We start from the raw sequence: 27,587 nt of genomic DNA on the forward strand, positions 1-27,587 counted from the left end.
AGCATGAGTCAGTGCCTTCTGGATAGAAGGGGAGAAAATAGCTTATAAAGTACTGGATGAACATTTTTTCCCCTTGCCTTACCCTCCTGAAGATGGCTACTCATATAACTCTAAAGAGCAACAACCATTTTTTTTTTACATAGCCTCAATGGCCATTTGTGCAAACCCGGACCATGAGTCCCAGTATGGGATTGTCACACCAGCAGTGTGTGGTGATGAGAAGTCCTGAATGATTTTCCCTTCCTGAGCCCAACAAACCACCTTCCTCGTCCAGGCTACATTAAGCCTGGGATAGATCTTGTTGGTATTCTTCAGTGCCGCATGACTTATTTGCCCACTTAGCTACCGGTAGGAGCAACAGAGTTCTCCAGTTTCATCAGATACTTGAATTGGCTGAGTCAGAAAGACCAAACCAATTAATCTTGTTGCTTTATAAGTCTTCATAAGTTGTGGTGGCATTCCTTCTTATTGCAAGAATATATACTTGGAAAATTCTACTTTCAATAGGCCAGGGTGTGGAAAACCATAAAGAAATACCTGACCAAATTAACTTTCTAATACACCTAAACCATAAAGCTGAAAAGCATGATGGATAAGTTGACCATGTTAGCTGACCAGCTGAATATAATAGAAAGCTTATGTTATTAGTTCTCACCAAAGACACACAGAAGAGCTATTGTCTGCTTATGAGATAACTGTCTAACTAACAGAAATTAATGACCATATAGCCTTGAGACTAGGTACAGAACCACTGATAAGAAACAGTGTTGCTAAGGAAACGTGTTTTCCCAGACTCTGTTTAAGAACCACGAGACAGTCATGAGAAACTAGAGGGTGGGTTCCCTATTTTTGATTGACAAACCACTTGAACCAATAAGAATGTACATGTATGCCCATATTCTATGATAGACAGACATTACTAATTTAACTGTATAAATATGAACTGTCTCCCTATGTACAGTAAAGAGGTGGTTCTAACCATTGTATTAGACACCCTTCCACTTGAGCTCAAGTTTCTTTTAATTAAAATTCTTACTTGTCTGAAAATAAGTGTTTGGAGTTAATGCATTGTGTATAATAGGTAATTAAGTTTTCGACAGTTTCTTGGAGGTCCCACCGAGATCGCTTGTGATCCCCGGTAAGTACGGACGCAAGTTGTCTGTACGAACCCAGACACACTGCGATTGATAAGTATATGCATTAACTGACGTTACTAATTCTTCTGTTTGCCTTTAGGAATTGGAAGGCGATCATAGGAAATGTGTTTCGTATAGACAAGGAGAGAAAAAAAAAGGGGAAAGAAAAAAAAAAAGACGCGCGACAGATTACTCGATATTGTCAGCTGCGGTATTGTAGTAACGGGCTGAGAGAGAGCAATAACGGAGTAGATCTGTGATACCGGTGATACTAAAAAAAAAGGCGCCAGGAAAAAAGAAAAAAAAAAGGTAACCAGGTTACAGACTTGTTTAAAAAATTTTAAGTGTGAAGTTGTAATTTGGACAAGCGCAGACTAGATGTTGCGTAATTTGGAAAAGTGTGAAATTATAAGTCTGTAGTGGCGACAAACGCAGACTGGTGTGGATGTCGTGGATTGGGAAAAGTGTGAAATTCTGGTTTACCTAAATTAAGTGTTTAGATAGAAACACTAATAGTGTTCCCCCTTCTCAAAAGGAGAAGCACTTAAAAGCAGTGTTCCCCCTTCTCAAAAGGAGAAGCACTGATAGGAAATAGTGTTCCCCCTGCTCAAGGGGAGAAGCACTTTTTAAAAAAAATCTTGCGTAAGTCAGCTGATTCAACTAAGTGCAGACGTTTCTCTCGCGCACCTAGCCTGGGCTGGTTATTGGGGCCAGGACCCTGGAGTGGGTGTGGAGAACACATGACGTCTTGTCCGATCAGCTGAATTATCAAGTATAGAATTGTGATAGTTAAGATAGGTCTTGATTGTTGTGTAATTACAGTGTGGAGGATTGTATAAACTATAAGCAAAATCCCTCAAAAGGGAACACCTGCTGCTTACATGTACAGAAACTTTGGGAAAGAAACAACTGACGAGTTGATAGTTTGGTCAAAATGGACCAAAACCAAGAAATATCCCTTTCCCGAAGACTGTACATTTAATATATATAGAATTAAGTGACTAGAAAAATGTTTAAAAGACAGAGATCCGAAAAAGAAAGGTTCTTTTGTTTTCAGTGTACTCTCTCTTTAAAAAGCCTGTCCTTATTGTGAGTGTTTTCTGTCGGTGTTGTGGGCCACGCCCCCTTCTTACTGCGTCTTACGTGTTTTCTTCTTTTGTGTGATGTATCTGTTTTGTCTTGTGTTTAATTCTGAGATTGCTGAATTAAAATTGGAGTTATTGAGGTTAAGTGACCTATTAAATTCTGGTTCTTATAAAATGTGAGCATGTTAAATTCCAGACATGGGATCTTCAAAAAAAAATTGGCATTTTGAATTTTTATCTTGTGATTGGCGGTGGTTTTAAAAAAAGAAGTTAAAAAAAAATTAATTAACGGGACAGATAAAGAAAAAAAAGCTATCTGGCTTGACGACAGAAGAAATTGGCTTGACGACAGAAGACAGAGGGTGGTTGTAGAGGGTTGTTTTTCAAACTGGATGCCTGTGTCCAGCGGTGTGCCTCAGGGATCGGTGCTGGGTCCGCTGTTATTTGTTATTTATATTAATGATTTGGATGAGAATTTAGGAGGCATGGTTAGTAAGTTTGCAGATGACACCAAGATTGGTGGCATTGTGGACAGTGAAGAAGGTTATCTCGGATTGCAACGGGATCTTGATAAATTGGGCCAGTGGGCCGATGAATGGCAGATGGAGTTTAATTTAGATAAATGTGAGGTGATGCATTTTGGTAGATCGAATCGAGCCAGGACCTACTCCGTTAATGGTAGGGCGTTGGGGAGAGTTATAGAACAAAGAGATCTGGGAGTACAGATTCATAGCTCCTTGAAAGTGGAGTCACAGGTGGATAGGGTGGTGAAGAAGGCATTCAGCATGCTTGGTTTCATTGGTCAGAACATTGAATGCAGGAGTTGGGATGTCTTGTTGAAGTTGTACAGGGCATTGGTGAGGCCACACTTGGAGTACTGTGTACAGTTCTGGTCACCCTATTATAGAAAGGATATTATTAAACTAGAAAGAGTGCAGAAAAGATTTACTAGGTTGCTACCGGGACTTGATGGTTTGACTTACAGGGAGAGGTTAGACAGACTGGGACTTTTTTCCCTGGAGAGTAGGAGGTTAAGGGGTGATCTTATAGAAGTCTATAAAATAATGAGGGGCATAGATAAGGTCGATAGTCAAAATCTTTTCCCAAAGGTAGGGGAGTCTATAACGAGGGGGCACAGATTTAAGGTGAGAGGGGAGAGATACAAAAGGGTCCAGAGGGGCAATTTTTTCACTCAAAGGGTGGTGAGTGTCTGGAACGAGCTGCCAGAGGCAGTAGTAGAGGCGGGTACAATTTTGTCTTTTAAAAAGCATTTGGACAGTTACATGGGTAAGATGGGTATAGAGGGATATGGGCCAAGTGCAGGCAATTGGGACTAGCTTAGTGGTATAAACTGGGCGACATGGACATGTTGGGCCGAAGGGCCTGTTTCCATGTTGTAACTTCTATGATTCTATGATCACCGTGATAAGAAAAGTCGGAAAGCTGGAACAGCTCGGAGAGTTGGTTATAATCATACCCACTAAAAGTATGTGAAAAAAAAGTGAATTGGACAGCAAGTTGTGTAGCTTGCGGAACGGTGTGAGGGTTGGGGGGAGCCTGGACAGGAGTTGGTCGCAGCAGTCTGGAGGTGCTGGACTGGCTGTGGGCTGAAGTGTACAATGGGAGATGTTGTTTCCCGGTATGAATTTTTTAAAAAAGAATTTATGTGAAAATTACGTTGACGTATGCTGAGAACGCTGCGTGAATCTGATATCTGGCTCCGTCGTTTTGTTACTGAAAAAAAAAGTTAACCCCTTCCAAGGACACCGACATCTGTTTTCAATTCACCAAGACAAAATGAGGTTTAATTGTAAAAGAAAAGATAAAGTGCAGATTTAAAGAATTACAAGTTACAATTGCAGGATGATCTCTGGTTATAAATTAATTTGATCTTCAAAGCATTTTGTGCTATTGTGATTGATTCTCCCCCTACCCCTTAAGGTTTTTAACAAAAAAAAAGAGACGGCGATAATTATCATATTGGATTTTAATTGTCGTCTGAAAGATAAGATTAGGGAAAAGGCGGTTTGCAAAGCTAAAGCAGAGTCTGAAAAGAAAATAAAGAAGCTGCAAGCAAACAAGTTGGTTAATAAGAAACATTGGAGAAAACACTATGATTAAAATAAATCTCAAAAATAGTGTGCAAAATATATAGTGTAAAGCAATCCACAAATAAAAAAAAAAATCAGTCAAACCTGTGTGAAGAGAAATTTTGAAGGTGGAATGTGGAAACTTAATCTCAGAGGGAGAAGTATCAAATTACTGCTACCACGAGAGCCAGTTAATATTAACCCCTTCCATCCCAAGAAGCCAGACTGTCATGCCAAGAGCAGTTCAAATAGATAGAAATGACCCAGTCGGTTGAGAACTGTCTGAGGCTTGCCCAGAACACAGGTGAACATGAGGTAACAATTGGTATAGGTTATATTATTAAAATTGACCCAATTACTCGGCAATGCCAAAGGCTACAATTGACTGAGATATAAGTTTCCACACAGACAATGCTACAGTGAAAAAAAATTGATAACAAAGGTGAATGTAAAACATCGTAAAAGAGATAGACAAATATGGAGACGTAAAGATCTGTGATAAGTGATCTAGCAACTGCCTTTAATACGGGTGCCTCAGTTGTTAACACCATTGATTTGGACATCTTGAAAACACAGAGATTAGGACTTGGAGTTGGAAATTCCAGTTTGCAGTCCTACGTACATCTGTATGTGGGAGAGACAGGGTTTATTTCAGACAGGTTGCGAGCTCCAGAGAGAGAGAGAGAGGGACTAGGCAATTTCTCTCCTGTTTTGTTTTCTGGATTTGTTTCGGGTAAAGGGATTATTCCGTTGGACAAAATAAATAATAAATGATGATTTGACAAATTAACCCCTCGGGCTCTCAAGAAGAGCCGCAATGGATTTTCTGTGTTTCTTTTAAAACAGGTGACTCTGGTTTTTGGGACCACGTGAGTGTTGATGGTGCAGGATTATCAAGAGTAGTTCTTTGACATAAAATGGCTTTACAAAGTTACGGTGCAACCTTTGCTGGAGAAATTTGGTGCAGGAAACGATCCAGTGGTGTTAAAAATTTAAGACTTTAGTCGCAGACATCAGCAGATACCAAATGTCACAGCGTGGTGATATCAACCTGATTCTCTTCTTTTGAAAACATTTTGATTTGTTTTGTTTTAACCCATTTATTGTCTTCTGAGACAGAGTGCTCGAGGTGGGGAGATATGGGAGTTACATCCAAAAGTAATTACGAGCACTTCATCTCTACTATAAAACCACAAAGCCTGGACATAATTTGTTTCTGAAATTGGAATTGATAAGAAAAATTTATATGAGTTGCTATTCAAGCACTCAAGAAAGAAAAATTTACTTGTAATTTAAGGGGATAATCAAATTATATTTTAAAATAAAAGAAGTCCAGTCTAAATGGTTCCTATTGAATGCTGTGTATCAAGGAAGAATTCTTTTCGAGAGGGAAGAAAATTTTACATTGACAAGTCCTGTCAGTCCAACAATACTGCTCCCAAGTTGGGATAATTGTGAAATGATAGAAGGGACTCGGGCACAATGTAGTGGGATATTTTAGGAAATGAAAAGCAGTTCAAGAAGAAATTATGTAAAATAAACAAATTTTGGGATATTGGAGCTGACTGTAAATATTGTATCGGACAGTAACATTGATTTGGCAACATTAGATCAAAAGGTCAGAGATTTAGGGTCTCGCATTAAAGATATATTTAAAAATAAATGAAAATACAGATAAGGAATTGTCTGAGGATCAAATGCTGACCATACATTTGCAAAGGATAGCTACAGTGCTAGAAACACATGCCCAAACCATTAATAAATTAATAAAAGAGGAATATAACGTATCTTAGCAGGCGGCTGCTAATGACATCTGCAGTACATATGGTAACTGGATTGTGGAACAGACACGAGAGAACCTAGCCCTGATACAGGCAGGGGAAGTACCCTTATGAATAACGAATCAACAAACTGAGGGTGAACCTGACCTGTGGGCATGATGGGGGTGGTACCTCCAAGCGGCTGTTAGCAAACAAGAACATCACCCCTTGCCAATTCAGGGCAATGGTGCCGGTGTACCCCACTCAAGTGGAGTGTAAACCTGACGGAGGAGGGCTCCTAGGGTTGGTACTAGTAATACTGGTGATGGCACCCGAAACCCAGGGACGAGAGGTGTAACAAGTACAGAATATTGGGGTAGTGAAGGACGAAATGCACATATCCCATCACAATATGTTACCATATGCTGAAAAAAAAATTAAAGGGAATTTGGCTGGAACAAAATTAAAGGGATGTGTTACTAGACATGCAGTCACTGTATGTCCACATAGTGTTGGACACAGCCCAGAAGCACAGTGTGGGTTTAACAATACCGGTACCAATCAGGATATTAACTGTACCATGGAGGCCCTAGAGGCGGATCTAAAACCCACTCAAGTGGCATATGCCGGAGAGGGCGAATACTGTGTTACAACTAATTTGAAAACATTTAAATATGCCAATCTAACTTGTGATATTTTAAGTCCAGAGTTCTGCTTTATTCCTGAAGTCCCGGTTCGGATTAGACCCAAGGAACTGGTAGAGATACACCGGCATAACCTCACCACCGTACAAGTTTCTGAGGATATCAAAAAGGACTTAAAAGAATATCAGGACACATTTGGGTATCTGACACCCCTGTTGCCTAAATACTTGAAAGCATTGCGAATGGAGATATGCCTCTCCCAGAAGGTTTATTATAACCTACAACAGGACAATAAAAATATTAAGCATGACATTGACCAAATTAAAGTCACCACTTGGTGAGATGACCTCTGGAATTGGAGACTGAAAACACAGATCCATCCTCAGATTAGATTAATTTCACATGTATTAGTCGTAGTGCAGTTTGTTGCAATATGATTCTTGGTTTTCATGGCATGTAATAAATGTAAGTAGAGGATGAAGGGTTTGGCAAAGATAGTAAAACAGAGCCTGGGTGAGAATGTCCCCATTGTCTCTGTGATTTCAACTAAGAACACATCTTAATGGTACCGGGAGTAGCACCCGCTGGGGTAAGGTGCATGTAAAAGGGAAGACAATCATAGTTTGATAGGATTATCAGATGCTCTGCCTCTCTTCCACCCGAACTGGTGGCCAACACGAAGGGAACCTGGTTAAGATGAGGTACAACATCTAAGAGGATATTATAGGGATAAAAATTTGGATTAAGGAAAAAAAAGGGGTGGGTCCCAATCTCGAGTTCAAAGGTCAGGCGTAGTAGTTGATTAATTAACCCATAAATCCCCATACAAGGACCCCGACGGCGTACCAGAAAAAAAAACTGACTGATTAATTAAACTGTTATGAGAGACTGTTGCAGCATGGCATGTCCTAAACTTTTAAATCATATGAGAATAATTGGCTCGGCATGCCTGATCGTGTGGGTGGGAACTGGCATAAAACCTGCTACAACCCCTGCTGCAAGTAGACTCAATCGTGTTTCAAGGGAACTGCATGTCAATATTTTTTATACATGTCATATATGTATGCAAAGCGTCAGGGTATCTCTAGTTGCTGGGTGTGCTCACATATCCCAATTCAATCCAAGGGAGGCATTCCACTCAGACCAGTCCCCCTAACTTCCCAAGAAATAGCAGAGTGGGTAATAAATCAAATTGAAATTAATGGGAACAGAATGCAAGATAGTGGCTGGATGAGTGCGAGAACAAGTATGACAATGTTTGTGAGAAAGCAATGGGAGGAGTACACAATCACAACGAAATGTGAAACCAAATTTCGGGGGTGGTACCAACCTAATTACGATCGGACCCATAAACCTCCTTTTCTAATCCTTACAAATACACCAAGAACTAATGGAGCAATATGTTTAAGAATTCAGTAGGGGGTGATGTAATGGGATGGAGTAATTGCACTCAGTATATAAATATGACAGAAACCAGCATCAGTAGTACCATCAGATGGAAGCCTTGCACAGGTGGCCAAATTTACATAGATAGAATAAACATAAAGAATTCCCCTGCAATTACTGCGTATAATGAAACCTTCTTTATTTGTGGCCACAAGGCAATACCCATGGTTGCCTCAAAAATGGACAGGATCATGTTACTTGGGATATGTGATCCCATATGTCCAACACTCATCATCCCTGCCTCAATATCCTGCTGGGCAACGAGTAAAGAGGGTAATTACTGAGGCTGACCGATTCTGGGCCATTGCTTTCCCTAGGTGGTGAGTGAGCATGGCCACCAGAGAAATTATTAAATTAGCCAAAATCTGGGAAATAGTTGCTAATGATACGGCAGAAGCCTTAAAGGAAATAAGCGCAGAAATGATAGCCATTCGTACGGTCACCTTACAAAACCATATGGCCCTTGATTACCGATTGGCAGAGAAAGGAGGAACATGCGCACTAATTGGATCTGAATGTTGTACCTACATACCTGATAGTTCAGAGAATATTACTGATTTGGCCGTTCACATTCAAAGCGAAGTTGAGAAATTCAAGCAGCCCCCTTCATTCACTCTTTGGGGCTGGGCAACGGGATGGCTGGGTTCTATTGGGACTTCTCTAGTTCAGGGACTAGTCATATTTGTTGTTATAATTCTTATAGTCTATTGCTTTGTCAAATGTTGCTGTGTTATGATGTCCAATCTGGGTACACATATAGCACCCACAAATTTGATGGTGCAAGTAGGGGTGACACAGGATGAGGTGCAGGAGCAGTTTGAACGTCTGGGTGGAATAATGCTCTATTAGAGTATTGTCCTTTTATTTATATATTTTTATATATATATATATATATATATATATATATAGATAGGACAAAAGGGGGGAATGTGGAAAACCATAAAGAAATGCCTGACCAAATTAACTTTCTAATACACCTAAACCATAAAGCTGAAAAGCATGATGGATAAGTTGACCATGTTAGCTGACCAGCTGAATATAATAGAAAGCTTATGTTATTAGTTCTTACCAAAGACACACAGAAGAGCTATTGTCTGCTTATGAGATAACTGTCTAACTAACAGAAATTAATGACCATATAGCCATGAGACTAGGTACAGAACCACTGATAAGAAACAGTGTTGCTAAGGAAACGTGTTTTCCCAGACTCTGTTTAAGAACCACGAGACAGTCATGAGAAACTAGAGGGTGGGTTCCCTATTTTTGATTGACTAACCACTTGAACCAATAAGAATGTACATGTACGCCCATATTCTATGATAGGCAGACATTACTAATTTAACTGTATAAATATGAACTGTCTCCCTATGTACAGTGAAGAGGTGGTTCTAACCATTGTATTAGACACCCTTCCACTTGAGCTCAAGTTTCTTTTAATTAAAATTCTTACCTGTCTGAAAATAAGTGTTTGGAGTTAATGCATTGTGTATAATAGGTAATTAAGTTTTCGACAAGGGGAAAAAAATTGTAGGTAGGATTTCATTACTCAGTAGCTTGGATGCACAAAATAATGACTATACTGCAAAAAGTTTAGATAACAAAGAAATAACTTGCATTTTTATAGTGCTTTTCACATCCTCTGAGTGTCCAGAGGATGTAAAAGGCACTATATACATATGCAAGTTCTTTGTTATCTAAATTTAAATAAAATAACCCAGAAATAACAGCAAGGCTAACAGGGCTCACTGTTCAGGGCAACTGGAAGAGCAAGTTCCAGCAAGCACGCATAAGCAGTCAAACACCTAAATCCGGAACCTGCTCTTCCTGATTTCCTGCTGATCTGACAGCTTTGCGTTAAAATATCGCTGGCTGGAATCAATGGACCAGCATAAAATTGCTCTCCTGTCCAGCTGGAAACTAACTAATCTGACCAGAAAAAAAAAGTACGCTGAGTTATATCAGGTCTAAACTAACTTTTAATGACATGGTAAGGTTTTTTTTGTCTCTTTTATCACAGTCTTTTAAACTTACCCTCTCTTTATTTCGCTTTCTCTATCTGATTTTATAGTACATTTACTAATCTTATCTGACACTTCCTGGTTCTTAGTCTGCGTGGTTTGTGAATGAGCTTCACTTCCTGGTTCTCAAAGTGTGGCTTGCATCAAGCTGATTGGTGGAGGGGCAGAGGGAGCCTTTCCTCCTCTCACAGCTCAGAGAAGCCCGGGAAAGATTGTTGCATTTCTTGCAGGTCTCAATTAAAGCAAGTTAGCCCCCAGAAGCCCGGGAAAGATTTCTGGATGAGTTAGTTACTGACAAGCGGCAGGCGATGTCTGTTTGTCGCTCAGTGCAATTTCAGGCCCAAGATGTGGGAAAGGACTGCGATGGATAGTATACAATTATGTATTTTCATCATAACTGTGTTTGGTAAAACTTCATTTTCCTTTGTAAAAGATCTTAATGGTCACAGCTTCAAGTTGCTTTAACCTTTATCTTTCCAAAATAAGAGGCATCAGCATCCTAAAATACAAAAAAAAAACATTCAATTAACAAAGGGAGTAGGAGGCTGGGAAAGGAACAAAGATGCTCCTGAGTACAATTGTGATGTCTGTAAATCTCAATTGTATGAAAGTTAGAAAAGGAATCATCTGTATACATTAAAGGATCTACTTTGGGGTGCTTAGGTTATTTTGGAAGATGCATGGTTTATGAGCATTATAATCATGTAACACATGGTGTATTATTATGCTGCTAAAGTGGAGCAGAATCCCTTTAAATCCATAAATAGGCACCTTCTTAGGTCAGGTAGAGGGTAATTCCTCATTAGGTAAATTAGAGAGTGATTTATTTTTCTGCAGATTGATAGCTGGTTGTAGATTCCTGACTCCTCCCAAGGTTTGAAAAGCTAGAAGGAAATGAGTGGCTTCCTTTTCTCTTTTAAAAAAAAACTTATTTTGCATCTGTCAGAGAATGATGGACTCAACAACTTTTATATATAAAGATTATTTACAACTCAGGGATATAAATCAATAAATTCAATATTATACAAACAGCTTTAACAGAGTTAGGTAAGTGAACTGGGAAATTGGAAAAGCTATGATTTGCATAAACCTGAGTTTGGCTAAGCTGAATGTGGACTTAACTTTTAGCCATTGTGAAGTTAGGTTTACTATTAAAACTCATTTTAATGTTTAATTCTATGAAAATCTTGGCTGAACTCCTCCTTTGGTGTCCCATTTTTTTTATTCGTTGATGGGATGTGGGTGTCGCTGGCAAGGCCAGCATTTATTGCCCATCCCTAATTGCCCTTGAGAACGTGGTGGTGAGCCACTGCCTTGAACCCCTGCAGTCCGCGTGGTGAAGGTTCTTCCACAGTGCTGTTAGGTAGGGAGTTCCAGGATTTTGACCCAGCGACGATGAAGGAACGGCGATATACTTCTAAGTTGGGGTGACTTGGAGGGGAACGTGCAGGTGGTGGTGTTCCCATGTGCCTGTTTCCCTTAACCTTCTAGGTTCTAGGTGGTAGAGGTCACTGGTTTGGGAGGTGCTGTTGAAGAAGCCATGGTGAGCTGCTGCAGTGCATCCTGTAGATGGTATACACTGCGACCACGGTGCGCCGGTGGTGAAGGGAGTGAATGTTTAGGGCGGTGGATGGGGTGCCAATCAAGCTGGCTGCTTTGTCCTGGATTGTGTCGAGCTTCTTGAGTGTTGTTGGAGCTGCACTTTTTCAGGCAAGTGGAGAGTATTCCATCACACTCCTGACTTGTGCCTTGTGGATGGTGGAAAGGCTTTGGAGAGTCAGGAGGTGAGTCACTCGCTGCAGAATACCCAGCCTTTGACCTGCTCTTGTAGCCACAGCACTTATATGGCTGGTCCAGTTAAGTTTCTGGTCAATGGTGACCCCCAGGATGTTGATGGTGGGGGATTCGGCGACGGTAATGCCGATGGCACAATAGCTATAAATTTTGCTGAATCCACTGGGATTTTGCTGTCATTAAAGAAAGCTAAGAAAGACTAAAGGCCACCACCTCTTCTCAGCGTGCTCCTGAAGAAACTAGTTGGCATCCACCAGAACCCAAAGACACCAATATGAATCAACAATTGGGGCGGGTGCATCTTGTATCTTCCGATCAATAACTTTTGAGATTCTCTTTGAACCACAAGCCATAATACTGCAATTGGGGACACCTATAATATACTGCACCAGCTAGCTCATTGTTCAGATGGGAAATAGAGCCCACCAGGTCTCCAGGCGAGTCCGCCAACAACATATCATCTGCAAAAGGTAGTACTGTGATTCTTTCAGAAAATTCGGGAACAGCTAATCTGAGACTTTCCCTTATGTTATCCAACACAACATCGATGAAGATATTGAATAGTATTGGTGACAATGCATAATTCTTGCCCCAATATTCTTTTGAGAGAAATAGATTCAGTTAATCTTCCACCTAACCTCACATATCTTGGAACTGCAGGAAACAGTTAGCCTGATGCAGTGACCAGGGAAGGAAGTTTGTGGCAGGGGCTGAAGATGTTTAGCTGGAGAGTTAAGACTCATCTAATGCCGGATGTTATTGATATTGTCTGACAGTGAATAGAGAGTAGAGTTGTCAACAGTGGAGGTGAAGAGGTAAAGTTGGATGTTATTGGGGTATGTGAAGCTGACTCCATGTCTGTGGGTGATGTTGCCAAGGGGCAGCATGCAAATGTGGAAGAAGTGGGGGTCATGATAGATCCTTCAGGGAGTCTGGTAGTGAGCATGCAGGAGTAGAAAGAGAAGTCATTGCTACAGATGCTCAGGCTATGATAAAATAAGTTAAAATTCAAGGAGGGATAATGCACCATAGTCACAGAGAATGTTGTTTGTTACTTTGTTTATGACTGTTTGGTGCTGTGGGAGGCATGGAAGCTAGATAGTGGGATTCAGACAGGAGTTGTGGGATGTTATGGCACAGTTCTGGGCGGTAACAACACATTAAAGGAGCTGGGAGAAGAAAGGAGGTTGGAATTAAGGCAGTAGTTGGCAAGGACAACAAAGTCTAGGGTTTTTATTCTTGAGAAGGATTGATGGTGGTGTTAAAAGGGAAAGGGGCAGCACCTAAAGAAGGGAACCTGTTACCATGTTAAGTTAGAATGGGGTTCAAGAAGCAACAATGAGTGGCCAAGGGTTTAGTGGGAATAAGGTCAAGGGGGCTAGAGGGGCAGAAATGAGAGAAAGAGACTGAGACTTCAAGGATAGAGTGGGAGGAAACCAGAGGTTTGGCTTAGGAAGTAATGGGAAGCAGCTGAATGGATGGTCTTGATCTTCGTGACAAAGAAATACATGAACTCCACACTAGGTTGAACATTATGAAAATCAATAAAAGCAATACAAGTATGGTTCCTCTGAGCCTTACAATGATCAGGTGGCAATGCACTCACGTTTTGGTGAATTGAACTCAGCATAATGACCATGGGGAGTTTCTGCTCCCTGCTGTCCCAAATCTGGGACAAATCTGCATTTGCCAGATGTCTGATCAACTAGTGGGGAGGAGGGAGGTAAGCAGTCTCTGTGGAAGGAGGAAGGTATGTTAACGTTTCAGGTCTATGACCCTTTGTCACAACCCTCTGGCAGACTTGGTAGTCCAATACCTGAGCTAGGCAGGTCCATTGTACTCTAAGCACTGTGCTGGTAAGTCGCTTAGTTTTAGTTGGTTAAACTGATAAAAATGAATAACACTTACACCATCAGAAAACTAACAGTCGAAGAACAAAGGTCAATTAGATGAGTTTGTGACAGTTACAATAATTACTAAATGCAGTTAAACCACCTACCTGAAGAGCATGTTTACTACTTTCATAACCTGTAGAAACAGGTGCAGCAACAAGGCCTGCCAAGCTACTGATAGTGACTATTTGTCCTTTCTTCTGCTTGATCAGGTAAAACACACTTGGTCAGTGAGACTGTACCAAGGAAGTTCAGTTGCGTTATAGCTTTGTAAACATCAAGGTTTGTGTCCAGGAATAGGAAGCGCTGGGAACGCCCAGCATTATTGACCAAAATGTCAATCTGCAAAAAAACACAACACAGCCACTGAGAAAAATTAAATGAGCAACAGAAAAGTTTTGAATATTTCTTGGCTAAACAAAAAAAAGTGTTTTAATGGGTTTTCAGACTTAGAGCATATGTGCAGAAATAACATGGATCTTTTGTTATCACTACAGCTGTACCAGTCTACTAATTTATGCAGTTCAGTGAAATATAAGCAGAAATCAGTGACTGAATTAGATTAACAAATAAGATTTTTTTTCAATTTCATTTTTCTCAACATATGAAGAATTGTTTCTACTGGCCAACGAGATAAAAATGGCAGGGAAAATTAGAAAGCAGAAGTCAAGCTTCTTGTGAGGGAAGTCTTAAAAATGTAAGTGAATTTTGGTACTCATATGCCACCGCAGCTGCATAATGTCAACCTGCAAGGGCTCATTTGTGCCAAAAGAAATGTAGTCTCCAAACCAGAGGGATGAAGATGATCTCAGATGTGAATATTTTTATCATTTTAAATGAAAAAAATTGTCACCAGTTTTGCATTGTAAATGACATAATTTGTCACAAACAATAAATACTTTACATACATTATATTGCATATCTAAGACAGTTTTTTTTTCAGAATTGTTTAAATGTAGACCTTAGTGATGTTTAAGTGTACAATATAGCCATATATCCCAAGAATCAAATCATTTGTTCGTAGTTCCCATTTCATTTCTGCACAAATGAGACTTTGTTAACAAAAGATATTGTGGATGCAATTATTAAAGTTACATAAATATATTTTGAAGTAACTGCACCTGATGCATAGAACCACTGCCTATCAATATACATAAAACAGTAGTAATAATTGGAACATAAAATGCCAAAGTGAATGTAAAATGATCCAAACAAGAGATATTTGCATTAGTCAAGTATGTATGGCCTTACTGCAGATGCTTTGACCAGGCCAGTGAAGTAAGCAACTATGTACTATAAGTCAGTATGATGCTGAAATGATAAACTCTGGAATGAGTTAATATTATTGTAGTATTACTTTCTCCTGACTTTTAGAAAAAAAATACTAGCAAATCTAATAAACTGGCAACTATTAGTTCATATCCCATTTTGTGCAATGAACAGCACACTCACAAAGAAAATTATAGAACCCTACCCACCCATCTTTACAGGAGGAATGAGAAATGGACGCTGCTAAAAAGAAGCCTTAAATTAGTGTAAATTGAAACCAAACAAAACCAGAAGCATTTGAATGCAGAAATTTATTAAAAATGTACTTTTCTCACATTCTGATAAATATAATTAACAAAAAAGCCAGTTTCATCGCTGAAATGTAACATTTATTTTTCATTCTTTCTACTTTTATCAATTATTTAACAGGGTACAACAGCTTTATTACATTTAATAATAGATAATCATTAGGCAACGTACTTTACCAAAGTGCTGGACAACGCTTTTTGTTGCAGTCTCATGGGAACTGCTTTCATTCAGGTCAAGTAGCAGAACAAGAATATCCTTTTCTTGTAGCTTGCTACGATCTACAAAATGAGACATACACACTCACAGAAGGGAATATTAAAACAAAAGATGTTTCTCAAACCCATCCATTTTTTTCTTTGGTTTGCAATTTTTACTATGCCTTATTAAAGAAAAATTCAGCTAAAGCATGGCTACTAACAAATTTAGTTGAAATACAATTATAACAAAATGTGGAAAATAAAGGCAAAATCAACAAAAATTCTCCCATTCTCTATTTGGAAATATTGAGGCATTCCTGGTGAAAAACAGAAATATTTAATTTTCATTCCTATCATAATTTAACGTGTTAGTGACTTTCGATGTTACTTCCTGCACCCTGTGTATATAGCTCTATACAAAATTAAAAGCACATCTTGTAAGCCCAGGGAACAAGTTTATTGTGCCATTTAATATACCTCACCAGAGGTAGAATGCACTATCCTCCAATGATACGCTTGGCAGTCTTCAGAGCACTGACCTCAGCAGAGCTGCCAATAAAATAGCTGGCGGGAAGTGCATGCTGCCTTTAGTGCTCAGTAGAAGCCAGCCACTTGATCATAGAGGCTGGGAAAATTGGACAAAAGCTACTCTTGTTTATTTCCTAGCAACTGGATCAAGAGGGGCATTGGCAGTTGTCTTGACCACGGATGATGCTCGAGCCAGGAAGATTTGAATAAGGGAATGGATGAAAAATGAAATGGGGTCTGCACCTTCACTAAAGGGGAAAAAAATAAGAACAGTTAAATTGCAGACCCAGTCCACAAGACTAAGCTTTAAATTGCATATATGAATTACATATTTCTCACCAGATATCTCCTGTGTCTTTTTGAAATCATTACATACCCCTTCTGCTCTGTTTCAATCTGTTTTAACCCCCGAAGCTCCGTATAAAGAGGATTTTTGTGAGGATACCAAACAGCACAATAGTAAATTAATTTCTAGCAGTTTACTTTTCTAAATCTACTCTTCCAGTAATCAACTTCAATGGTGTTTTAAATTTGTTTACTTACCTAGGCAGTTTTGTTTAACTCATTGCAGTTCAGCCTCTCTCCTTGCAAACAGCACCAATGAAGCTCCTAATTTTGCTAGCTGGTATGCTAACTCCTCTCCAATTCCAGTAGAGGCCCCTGTTATCCATACCACTTTCTGGGAGAGTTTGTCTTCTGTCAAACATTAAGTACACAATGCATGATATTTTTCCTTATACAAATTAATCATTTATTTTGTTTTATGGATAAAATGTATGCCTTTAAAAGTGGTACAGATGGTGTGGACACACTAGCCTAGATTTTGTAATTGAGAACATCCATTCATTGGACGTAAAATGGGTGTTCCTGATTGGAAAATTGGGCAGAAATTCATCACGTCAGATCTCTACCCTCTTTTCCTCTTACAATTCTCCAATCGGGTTTTGAAGTATTGCAGGAAACACCTGCCAGTTAGTGGACAGCTACATGTAAATTAGTGCACAATGATGTGATGATGCCCTAGAGCCAATTTTGTATGACTTCCATTTTGCACCGTTCCCTTTATCTGATAAGTTAAACTAGTCATTTAGGGTTACTAGACACTACATGGGAATTCAAGGCATGTGAGGCTACACCTGAAGAGATTGGCACCCACCTTGAGGTGTATATACCTCTAGTCCAAAGAACAATGCATATAGAGGCTTCAGTTCACCAAGGAAATAGTTATGCCACATGCAGTAAGTAGAATGGCACCCAAACCCCATCATAGCCACAGCACTGCCAGCGGCTGTTAAAATTATAATCGCACTCAACTTTTATGCATCGGCATTCTTTTGAGCTACCACTGCAGACATTCTGGAATATCAGCAATGCGTAAATGTTGGAAGTAAATCACAAATGCATTGTTTGCTCAAGCATCACGGTTCATCTTCTTCCCTATGGACAACTGAAAGCAGTATAAGCGGGCTCTAAAATTTTATAGAGTGGCAGGATTCGTGAAAATGCTAGGGGTTATTGATTGTACCCATGTGGCTCTATATGCTCCATTAGACAGCAGCACTATCTACATGAATCACAAAGGATTCCAATCTATGTGTTCATCTCAGCTGCAACCATTAGCATCGCATAATGCAAATAAATGCTTTACTACCCAGCAGGCATCACAATGCCCTCATTTTAAGGCAGTCCAGGATCCTGCCAATATAACCCTGCAAAACAATTCTCAGGATGGGTCCTGGGGGATTGAAGACTAACCTCCACAGCCATAGTTTATGACACTTCTGCAGTCTCTCAGGATACCAGTTGACACAGATATAGTGAAGTATATAACTCCACTGGAGTTATTATCAAGCATAGTATAGGCATGTTGCACAATTTTGCCCTGCAAAGAGGTATTGTCATTGGAAGCGTTGCAGGAGGAAGCCTTCCAGGTGCAGGAAGGGGACCACCAAGAACAACAGGAGCAACATAAAGGGGGTATGGTAGTGTAGTAGTTATGTTACTATTAGTAATCCAGAGGCCTGAACTCATAATCCAGAGAATGAGAGTTCAAATCCCACCATGACATTTGAGAGTTTGAATTCAGTTTTATGAATCTGGAAATTTAAAAAAAAGCTGGCGTCAGTAAGTGACCATGAAGCTGTCAAATTGTGGTAAAAATTGGTTCACTAATGTCCTTTAGGAAGGAAACCTGCTGGTCTTGCCGATGTGTGACTACATTACCACATGAAAGTGGTTGACTGTTAACTGCCCTCTAAAGTAGCCTAGCAAGCCACTCAGTTGTATGGGCTTCTAGGGATGGGCCATACCGGCCTTTCCAGCAACATCCACATCCTGAGAGTGATTTTTTTTTTAAAAAGAGAGAACCCTTGGCCAGCAGCAAGAGAATTGCACCCACTCCTGTACAGGAGATCTTCCAATCTAATCTGAAATTCTGACACCCCATTAACAACCCTGTCCACATCTCCCAATGTCCTCTGCACAAAAGCCTTCAGCCTTCCCTTTGGAACACAACTCACAAATCTGCCACCTGATGAAACAGCTCCCAAACCTTGCCAAGGCCACTCAGCAAAAACAACAGCTGTAGTGCAATCATATTTTATAATCTCGAGTGTGTGTGTATATATACTGTTTTCTCCATAGTACTTCCTCTTGAAGACCATTTGTGAACAATAGTGCTTCAATTAGATACTTCCTCAGTGCAGGAGAGCATGAGATGGTTGGCTACTTTGTGCCAATAGGCACATTGGGGATCCAAGTCGCCATCCTCTCACAGCAGCTGAGTGCTGAGATGGGCAAAACTGCCTTTTCTTCTGGAAATGGTAATAGGTGAAGATTTGCCTATGATGTCCGTTACTCTAGATACACAAAGCCACTTTGCAACAACCAAATGTCAATCAGCTAGGCATTACATTTAGCTTTCAGGACAAGTGCCAAGAAAATCTAGGATAATGTTTTTTTTCAGTACCATTTTAGTTCAGGTAATAATCTGTTTAAATAATTATCCAGCTATCCAAATTTTCTGCGGCTGTTTTATTGAATTTTGTAATCAATATCTTTTTCTTTACAAGATTCCAATTTTCTCTCCTTTTCTTGAAGGTCCTGACATATGTTAGTGTATGGTTCCACAGGTATCATCAGCCCACCAAAAACTTACCCAAGGGCCATATATGATCACCCATCACCCCTGTACTTGCTGACCTACATTGACACCTGGTCCAGCTATGCCTCGATTTTAAAATGCTCATCCTTGTTTTCAAATCCCTCTATGGCCTCTCCCCTCCCTGTCTCTATAACCTTCTCCAGCCCTACAACCCTCCGAGATCTGTGCGCTCCACCAATTCTTGCCTCCTGCATATCCCCGATTCGCTCCACCATTGGCAGCTGTGCCTTCAGCTGCCTAGGCCCTAAGCTCTAGAATTCCCTCCCTAAACCTCTCTGCCTCTCTACCTCGCTCTCTCTTCCTTTAAGACACTCCATAAAACCTACCTCTTTGACCAAGCTCTTGGTCACCTGTCCTAATATCTCCTTATGTGGCTTAGTGTCAAATTTTGTTTGAAAATCACTCCTGTGAAGCGCCTTGGGACGTATTACTACGTTAAAGGCGCTATATGCAAGCAGTTGCTGTTGTTGTAGACGGTAAGTGTTGGCAGGCTATTTGATGGAGGGAGACAGGGGAATCACAGCTAAGCTGGATTCTTCACTCAAAAAGTTAACATATGGAACTTTCTCATAAGTGACTGAATAGAGGTCAGGAATGATGAGACAGATGCTACAGTTCTTAACGACGTGCAGGATTGATTTGAAGTTAATGTTGCCGAACTGCCAGATGAAATTGACATCTCCACCTATACTGAATAAAGCCAATAGAGCTAGCACCTGGTAAGGCTAGAAACTGCCCCGTGGAGATTTACTGCAGTTACTAGATGTGCATCAGAGATGCTTTTTACCTACAGGATGTCAATGGGAATGTTGGCTGATTTTTACACTCCTTAATCCAGGGGCACTGAGGCTAACTGTAGTATTCCCAATGTCATCAAAGCTGAAGTCCACTAACCAACACAAACCAGGGATCAAACTTGGATCTTCCTTATCTTTCTGGCTCAGCATCACAATCTAAAATACATTTACCGACTGAGCCATTTAATTTATTTAAATGCTGCATGATTGTGAAAATTTACTGATGAAGGTAAAAAGAGCAAATGGAAGTGTACGTCAATTAATCCAAGTGCAGTTAATTCAAAACTGAACTAAGTTTTGTAGTGGTGAAATGGTTACATTTTTATAACACTATATAAAAAGTAAATTGATTTATTGAATGTACAAATAAATTGGAGTCTCTGTACCTGGCTTGTTTCCCAGGTGTTCAGCCCATAACAAAGTAAAATCTGCATCAGCCCTCAAGAACCAAACAAACTGCACAATCACATAAATCACCAGACAGAAACACAACACAGACAGGAGATCCATTGTCCCAGTATCTGACAAAAAAAGGAAACAGTGTGAATTGGACTAATCATCAAAAGATATTTCAATTTAATTCATCTCTCCACTCATATGGCTCATAAAACAGTTTAATATCTAAGCATGGTTCAGTAAGTTCAAAAATATAAAGATGTACAGATAGGCATTAGAATTACTCAAAAATAAGTATTTGGTCCACATAATGCCAGACATCTAAATATAATAAAGTCATTACACTTATTAGTCCATTTTGTTCTGTTCACATTGCTGTTCAGCAATTATGACTATTGCTGCAATAAGATTTTTTTCTCTTACAATGAATATTACAGGAATGTCAAGAAAGATTAAGCTTTCCCAGCTGTTGGTGATTTTTGATAGTTTTGGCCAAACCAATCTGTTAAAGTGAAAAGCTATATTTTGTGAGCAAGATATATCCAATATTTTACCAGAAATGTGTGTTTTTAAAATGTTGCAAAACTTTGTACTAAATTTGCATAATCTGTTTTCACTATCTGCACTGGTATAAACATGTATACTGAAATTCCATGACTACACTGCAAAAGTACTTCATTGGTTTCAAAGTGTTTTGGGACGTCTTGAGGTCGTGAAAAACGTTATATAAATGCAAGTCTTTCTTTTTAAAAAGCAAAATACTGCAATGCTAGAAATTTGGAACAAAATCATAAAACTTATATTTATATTGCGCCTTTTAATATAGTAAAAACATCTCAAGCCGCTTCAGGAACGTAATCAGGCAAAAACTGACACTGAGCCAAAGAAGGAGACGTTAGAACAGGTGACCAAAAACTTGGTCAAAGAGGTAGGTTTTAAGGAGGAACTTAAAGGAGACGAGGTGGAGAGCTCTAGGGGGAGAATTCCAGAGTTTAGGGCCCAGACAGCTGAAGGCATGACCGTCAATACCGGAAACACGCAACTTTCATTTATATAGCTTCTTTAACACAGTAGTCTCAAGGTGTTTCACGAGAGCGTTATCAAAAAACATTTCACACCGAGCCACATAAGGAGATATTAGGGCAGGTGACCAAAAGCTTGGACAAAGAGGTAGGATTTAAGGAGCATCTTAAAGGAGGAGAGAGAGGTAGAGAAGCAGAGGGGTTTAGGGAGGGAATTCCAGAGCTTAGAGCCGAGGAAGCTGAAGGCAAAGCCACGATGGAGCGATTAAAATTTGGGGATACGCAAGAGGCAAGAATTGGAGGAGCGCAGAGACCGCGGAGGGTTGTCGGGCTGGAAGAGGTTACAGAGGTAGGGAGGGTGAGGCCATGGAGGGATTTGAAAACAAGGATGAGAATTTTAAAATCGAGGTGTTCCCGGACTGGGAGCCAATGTAGATTTAGCGAGTTCAGCGTGATGGGTGAACTGGACTTGGTGCGAATTAGGATACGGGCAGCAGAGTTTTGGATGAGTTCAAGTTTATGGAGGGTGAAAAATGGGAGGCCAGCCAGGAGCATTGGAATAGTTGAGTCTAGAGGTAACAAAGGCATACATGAGGGTTTCAATAACAGATGAGCTGAGGCAGGGGCGGAAACGGGCAATGTTACAGAGGTGGAAGTAGGCGGTCTTGGTGATGGAGCAGAGTTGTGGTCGGAAGCTCATCTCTGGGTCAAATAGGACGCCAGGTCACTCAACAATTTCTTCCACTGAGGTTTGCTCTTTTTTTGTGAATGTATCCTTTTTTGAATGCGTTTTTCTGATTATATTACTATGACCTTCATTGCATTTTTCAGTTATGAAGGGTAGCATTTGAAACGTGGACTGTTTGTTCTCTCCACCCACTGTGTGTTTGCAGCTTTTTAAATTTTTGTTGCGCGCTGTCTGCCAGTAATTAACTAAAACACATCACGATGTGGAGATGCCGGTGATGGACTGGGGTTGACAATTGTAAACAATTTTACAACACCAAGTTATAGTCCAGCAATTTTATTTTAAATTCACAAGCTTTCGGAGGCTTCCTCCTTCCTCAGGTGAACGAAATGAAATCCTCGAAATGAAATCGCATTTATAATTCACAGAACAATGCTTGGTGATTACAGACAGTTTTTTCAACTGCCCGTTGCCAAGGCAATCAGTGTGCAGACAGACAGGTGTTATCTGCAAGGTCTCAGAATATACAAATCACCACACAACCCTGCCACGGTAACCTCTGCAAGACATGCCAGATGATCGACACAGATACCACCATCACACGAGAGGACACCACCCACCAGGTGCATGGTTCATACTCCTGTGACTCGGCCAACGTTGTCCACCTCATACGTTGCAGGAAAGGATGCCCCAGAGCATGGTACATTGGCGAGACCATGCAGACGCTGTGACAACGGATGAACGGACACCGCGCAACAATCGCCAGACAGGAGGGTTCCCTCCCAGTCGGGGAACACTTCAGCAGTCATGGACATTCATCCACCGACCTTCGGGTAAGCGTACTCCAAGGCGGCCTTCGAGACACACGACAACGCAAAATCGTCGAGCAGAAATTGATAGCCAAGTTAACGCGCATCAAGGTAGATAAATCTCCGGGACCTGATGAAATGTATCCCAGGACGTTATGGGAGGTTAGGGAGGAAATTGCGGGTCCCCTAGCAGAGATATTTGAATCATCCACCGCGACAGGTGAGGTGCCTGAAGATTGGAGGGTAGCAAATGTTGTGCCTTTGTTTAAGAAGGGCGGCAGGGAAAAGCCTGGGAACTACAGACCAGTGAGCCTGACATCTGTAGTGGGTAAGTTGTTAGAGGGTATTCTGAGGGACAGGATCTACAGGCATTTGGAGAGGCAGGGACTGATTAGGAACAGTCAGCATGGTTTTGTGAGAGGAAAATCATGTCTCACGAATTTGATTGAGTTTTTTGAAGGGGTAACCAAGAAGATAGATGAGGGCTGTGCAGTAGACGTGGTCTACATGGACTTCAGCAAAGCATTTGACAAGGTACCGCATGGTAGGTTGTTACATAAGGTTAAATCTCATGGGATCCAAGGTGAGGTAGCCAATTGGATACAAAATTGGCTTGACGACAGAAGACAGAGGGTGGTTGTCGAGGGTTGTTTTTCAAACTGGATGCCTGTGTCCAGCGGTGTGCCTCAGGGATCGGTGCTGGGTCCGCTGTTATTTGTTATTTATATTAATGATTTGGATGAGAATTTAGGAGGCATGGTTAGTAAGTTTGCAGATGACACCAAGATTGGTGGCATTGTGGACAGTGAAGAAGGTTATCTAGGATTGCAACGGGATCTTGATAAATTGGGCCAGTGGGCCGATGAATGGCAGATGGAGTTTAATTTAGATAAATGTGAGGTGATGCATTTTGGTAGATCGAATCGGGCCAGGACCTACTCCGTTAATGGTAGGGCGTTGGGGAGAGTTATAGAACAAAGAGATCTGGGAGTACAGATTCATAGCTCCTTGAAAGTGGAGTCACAGGTGGATAGGGTGGTGAAGAAGGCATTCAGCATGCTTGGTTTCATTGGTCAGAACATTGAATGCAGGAGTTGGGATGTCTTGTTGAAGTTGTACAGGGCATTGGTGAGGCCACACTTGGAGTACTGTGTACAGTTCTGGTCACCCTATTATAGAAAGGATATTATTAAACTAGAAAGAGTGCAGAAAAGATTTACTAGGATGCTACCGGGACTTGATGGTTTGACTTACAGGGAGAGGTTAGACAGACTGGGACTTTATTCCCTGGAGAGTAGGAGGTTAAGGGGTGATCTTATAGAAGTCTATAAAATAATGAGGGGCATAGATAAGGTCGATAGTCAAAATCTTTTCCCAAAGGTAGGGGAGTCTATAACGAGGGGGCACAGATTTAAGGTGAGAGGGGAGAGATACAAAAGGATCCAGAGGGGCAATTTTTTCACTCAAAGGGTGGTGAGTGTCTGGAACGAGCTGCCAGAGGCAGTAGTAGAGGCGGGTACAATTTTGTCTTTTAAAAAGCATTTGGACAGTTACATGGGGAAGATGGGTATCGAGGGATATGGGCCAAGTGCAGGCAATTGGGACTAGCTTAGTGGTATAAACTGGGCGACATGGACATGTTGGGCCGAAGGGCCTGTTTCCATGTTGTAACTTCTATGATTCTATGATTCTATGATTCTAAGTTCCGCACCCATGAGGACGGCCTCAACCGGGATCTTGGGTTCATGTCACGCTACACGTTACCCCACCAGCGAACAAATGTTATCTGTTTTTAATATAACGGGTCAGTTGCTGTCTTTTCTATGTTTCTACCTCTCTATCTCTGTTTTTTTTTTGTTTGTTGTTTTTTTTTGGTGATTTGTATATTCTGAGACCTTGCAGGTAACACCTGTCTGTCTGCACACTGATTGCCTTGGCAACGGGCAGTTGAAAAAACTGTCTGTACTCACCAAGCATTGTTCTGTGAATTATAAATGCGATTTCATTTCGAGGATTTCATTTCGTTCACCTGAGGAAGGAGGAAGCCTCCGAAAGCTTGTGAATTTAAAATAAAATTGCTGGACTATAACTTGGTGTTGTAAAATTGTTTACAAAACACATCACAGCGAACATGACGTCATACTGTTTGTAAAAGAAATGCTTTCAGGGCAATGAGGAAACATTCATTACTGAACAATCAATTAATACTAATTTTCAATTGCGAGCAAAAGATTTCAATGGAACTTACGTTCAGTAGAAATAAATCCTTGCCTTGCACCATCTCTTTTGTCATTTAATCACTCCTGCCCTCCACCCTATCACAGACCCTCCCCTTTTGTTCGTTCTTCCCCTCCTCCTCCTCCCCCCCCCCCCCCCCTTTCCCCTAGCTCTGTACTTGCTGAAAAACTGTTTAATCTTCAACTTCTTGCAGTTCTGACGAAGGGTCATCGACCTGAAACGTTAACACTGTTTCTTTCACCAGGAATGCTGCCTGACGTGCTGAGCTTTTCTAGCATTTTCTGTTTCTATTTTAAGAAGGGACTCGATGCCAGTCGGACGGGTGAAAAAGAAAGGGATGGTAGGGAGGGAGGAAATCTGGAGGTTGGGTGGTTCTTTGGAGAGTAAATAATCTCTGGTTTCTGTGGTGTCTGAATCTGAATAATTATTAATCCAGTCCCACCTCATTCAACCGACTTCCAAACAGGACTGCCCCCGTGCCGTCAGCGCATGCCGATCACATCACTTTCGACCCGTGAGCCTCTCCTTTCTTCACCCGCGAAGTTCAAATCTGCGGGACCTCTTGGCCATTGTTTCTTTTTGCTGCTTTAAAAAAAACAAGATCCAAAGGTCACTCGCATCAACTTGTGATATGTGTCAATTGTGCATCGTTTATTCAAAGCCAAATTCGGCGACCGAACACCTCCTTTATTTGACTTTTATATTTTGTACTTCAATAATGTTTGGGAAACGCGCACCTGCACCTTCGGACACCGGTAGTAAAAAGCAGAGAGCAAGTAGCTGCTCCAAGAGTGTTGGGAGGACAGAATTCCAAATGGTAAAAATTAAATTCTATTTTATTTTTCTAACGTTGCATGAAATGTCCACAACCTGAAACGCTGTCTTCTCTTTCAACAGATGCTGTCTGACCTGATTGTTTCCAGCATTTTCTGTTTTTGTTCAAGATTTGCGGCATTCATCAGTTTTTTTGTTTTTTATTACGATTCAAAATTTAATCGGCTTATGTCAAGAGCCAATGCTGCAACTAAATACTATGTGAGGTTAAATGTTCCTTTAAAAACGTTTGTTGTAGTTCGTTGGGGATATCCGATTGTAGATGTTGCAGTTTGAAAAGTTTTCCTGTAAGTGTATGTTTTTTCAAGAAACCATAGGCAGTTTTTTTTTTAAGTTGCTTCCTGGCTTTGTTGATAATGACATTGTTCAGTTTGCAATGGAGCAAGAAAAAAATACGTCACAGAGCGGATCCCATATCAGTTTGATCCCTCTCCAGTTTGCTGATCCTCGTAGGATCGTGATGCAATACAATTGGGCTCTGGCCAGAGAGGGAGGTGATAATTCAGCTGTTCCTGATCAAGTGGAATGCCTGATATATTCTAGTTAAACATCTTAAATATGAAAAACAATCCAAGCTAGCATTAAGAGTATGCCACAGACCACCAAGTTGTGCCTCCAACCAAGCTGTTCCAGTACAGCTACAACTCTGGCATCTACCCGACAATGTGGAAAATTGCCCAGGTATGTCCTGTCCACAAAAAGCAGGACAAATCCAATCCGACCAATTACCGCCCCATCAGTCTATTCTCAATCATCAGCAAAGTGATGGAAGATGTCGTCGACATTGCTATCAAGTGGCACTTACTCTCCAATAAGCTGCTCAACGATGCTCAGTTTGGGTTCTGCCAGGACCACTCGACTCCAGACCTGATTACAGTCTTGGTCCAAACATGGACAAAAGAGCTGAATTCCAGAGGTGAGGTGAGAGTGACTGCCCTTGACATCAAGGCAACATTTGACAGAGTGTGGTACCAAGGAGCCCTAGTAAAATTGAAGTCAATGGGAATTTTTTTTTTTTTATTCGTTCACGGGATGTGGAAAACTCTCCAGTGGCTGGAGTCACACCTAGCACAAAGGAAGATGGTAGTGGTTGTCGGAGGCTATCATCTCAACCCCAGGACATTGCTGCAGGAGTTCCTCAGGACAGTGACCTAGGCCCAACCATCTTCAGCTGCTTCATCAATGACCTTCCCTCCATCATAAGATCAGAAATGGGAATGTTCGCTAATGATTGCACGGTGTTCAGTTCCATTCGCAACCTCTCAGATAATGAAGCAGTCCATGCCTGCATGCAGCAAGACTTGGACAACATCCAGGCTTGGGCTGATAAGTGGCAAGTAAAATTCGCGCCAGGCAATGGCCATTGCGAACAAGAGAGAATCTAACCACCTCCCCTTGACATTCAATGCATTACCATCGCCAAATCCCCTACCATCAATATCCTGGGGGTCACCATTGTCCAGAAACTTAAC

The 27,587-nt window shown here is 40.8% G+C and overlaps 1 protein-coding gene across 1 annotated transcript; it reads right to left on the reverse strand.

The window, feature by feature from the left end:
- Positions 1 to 10,170: 10,170 nt before the first annotated feature.
- On the reverse strand, positions 10,171 to 25,359 carry dhrs7 (dehydrogenase/reductase (SDR family) member 7). The gene is given in 7 exon segments (XM_067991041.1): positions 10,171 to 10,678; positions 13,973 to 14,075; positions 14,077 to 14,207; positions 15,615 to 15,721; positions 16,712 to 16,864; positions 20,515 to 20,649; positions 25,292 to 25,359. Coding segments are annotated over 6 exon segments (666 nt in total). The 5' UTR covers positions 20,639 to 20,649; positions 25,292 to 25,359; the 3' UTR covers positions 10,171 to 10,630.
- Positions 25,360 to 27,587: the final 2,228 nt, after the last annotated feature.

Source organism: Heptranchias perlo, chromosome 10 (genome assembly GCF_035084215.1).
Source record: "Heptranchias perlo isolate sHepPer1 chromosome 10, sHepPer1.hap1, whole genome shotgun sequence".
NCBI classification, from domain to species: Eukaryota; Metazoa; Chordata; class Chondrichthyes; order Hexanchiformes; family Hexanchidae; genus Heptranchias; species Heptranchias perlo.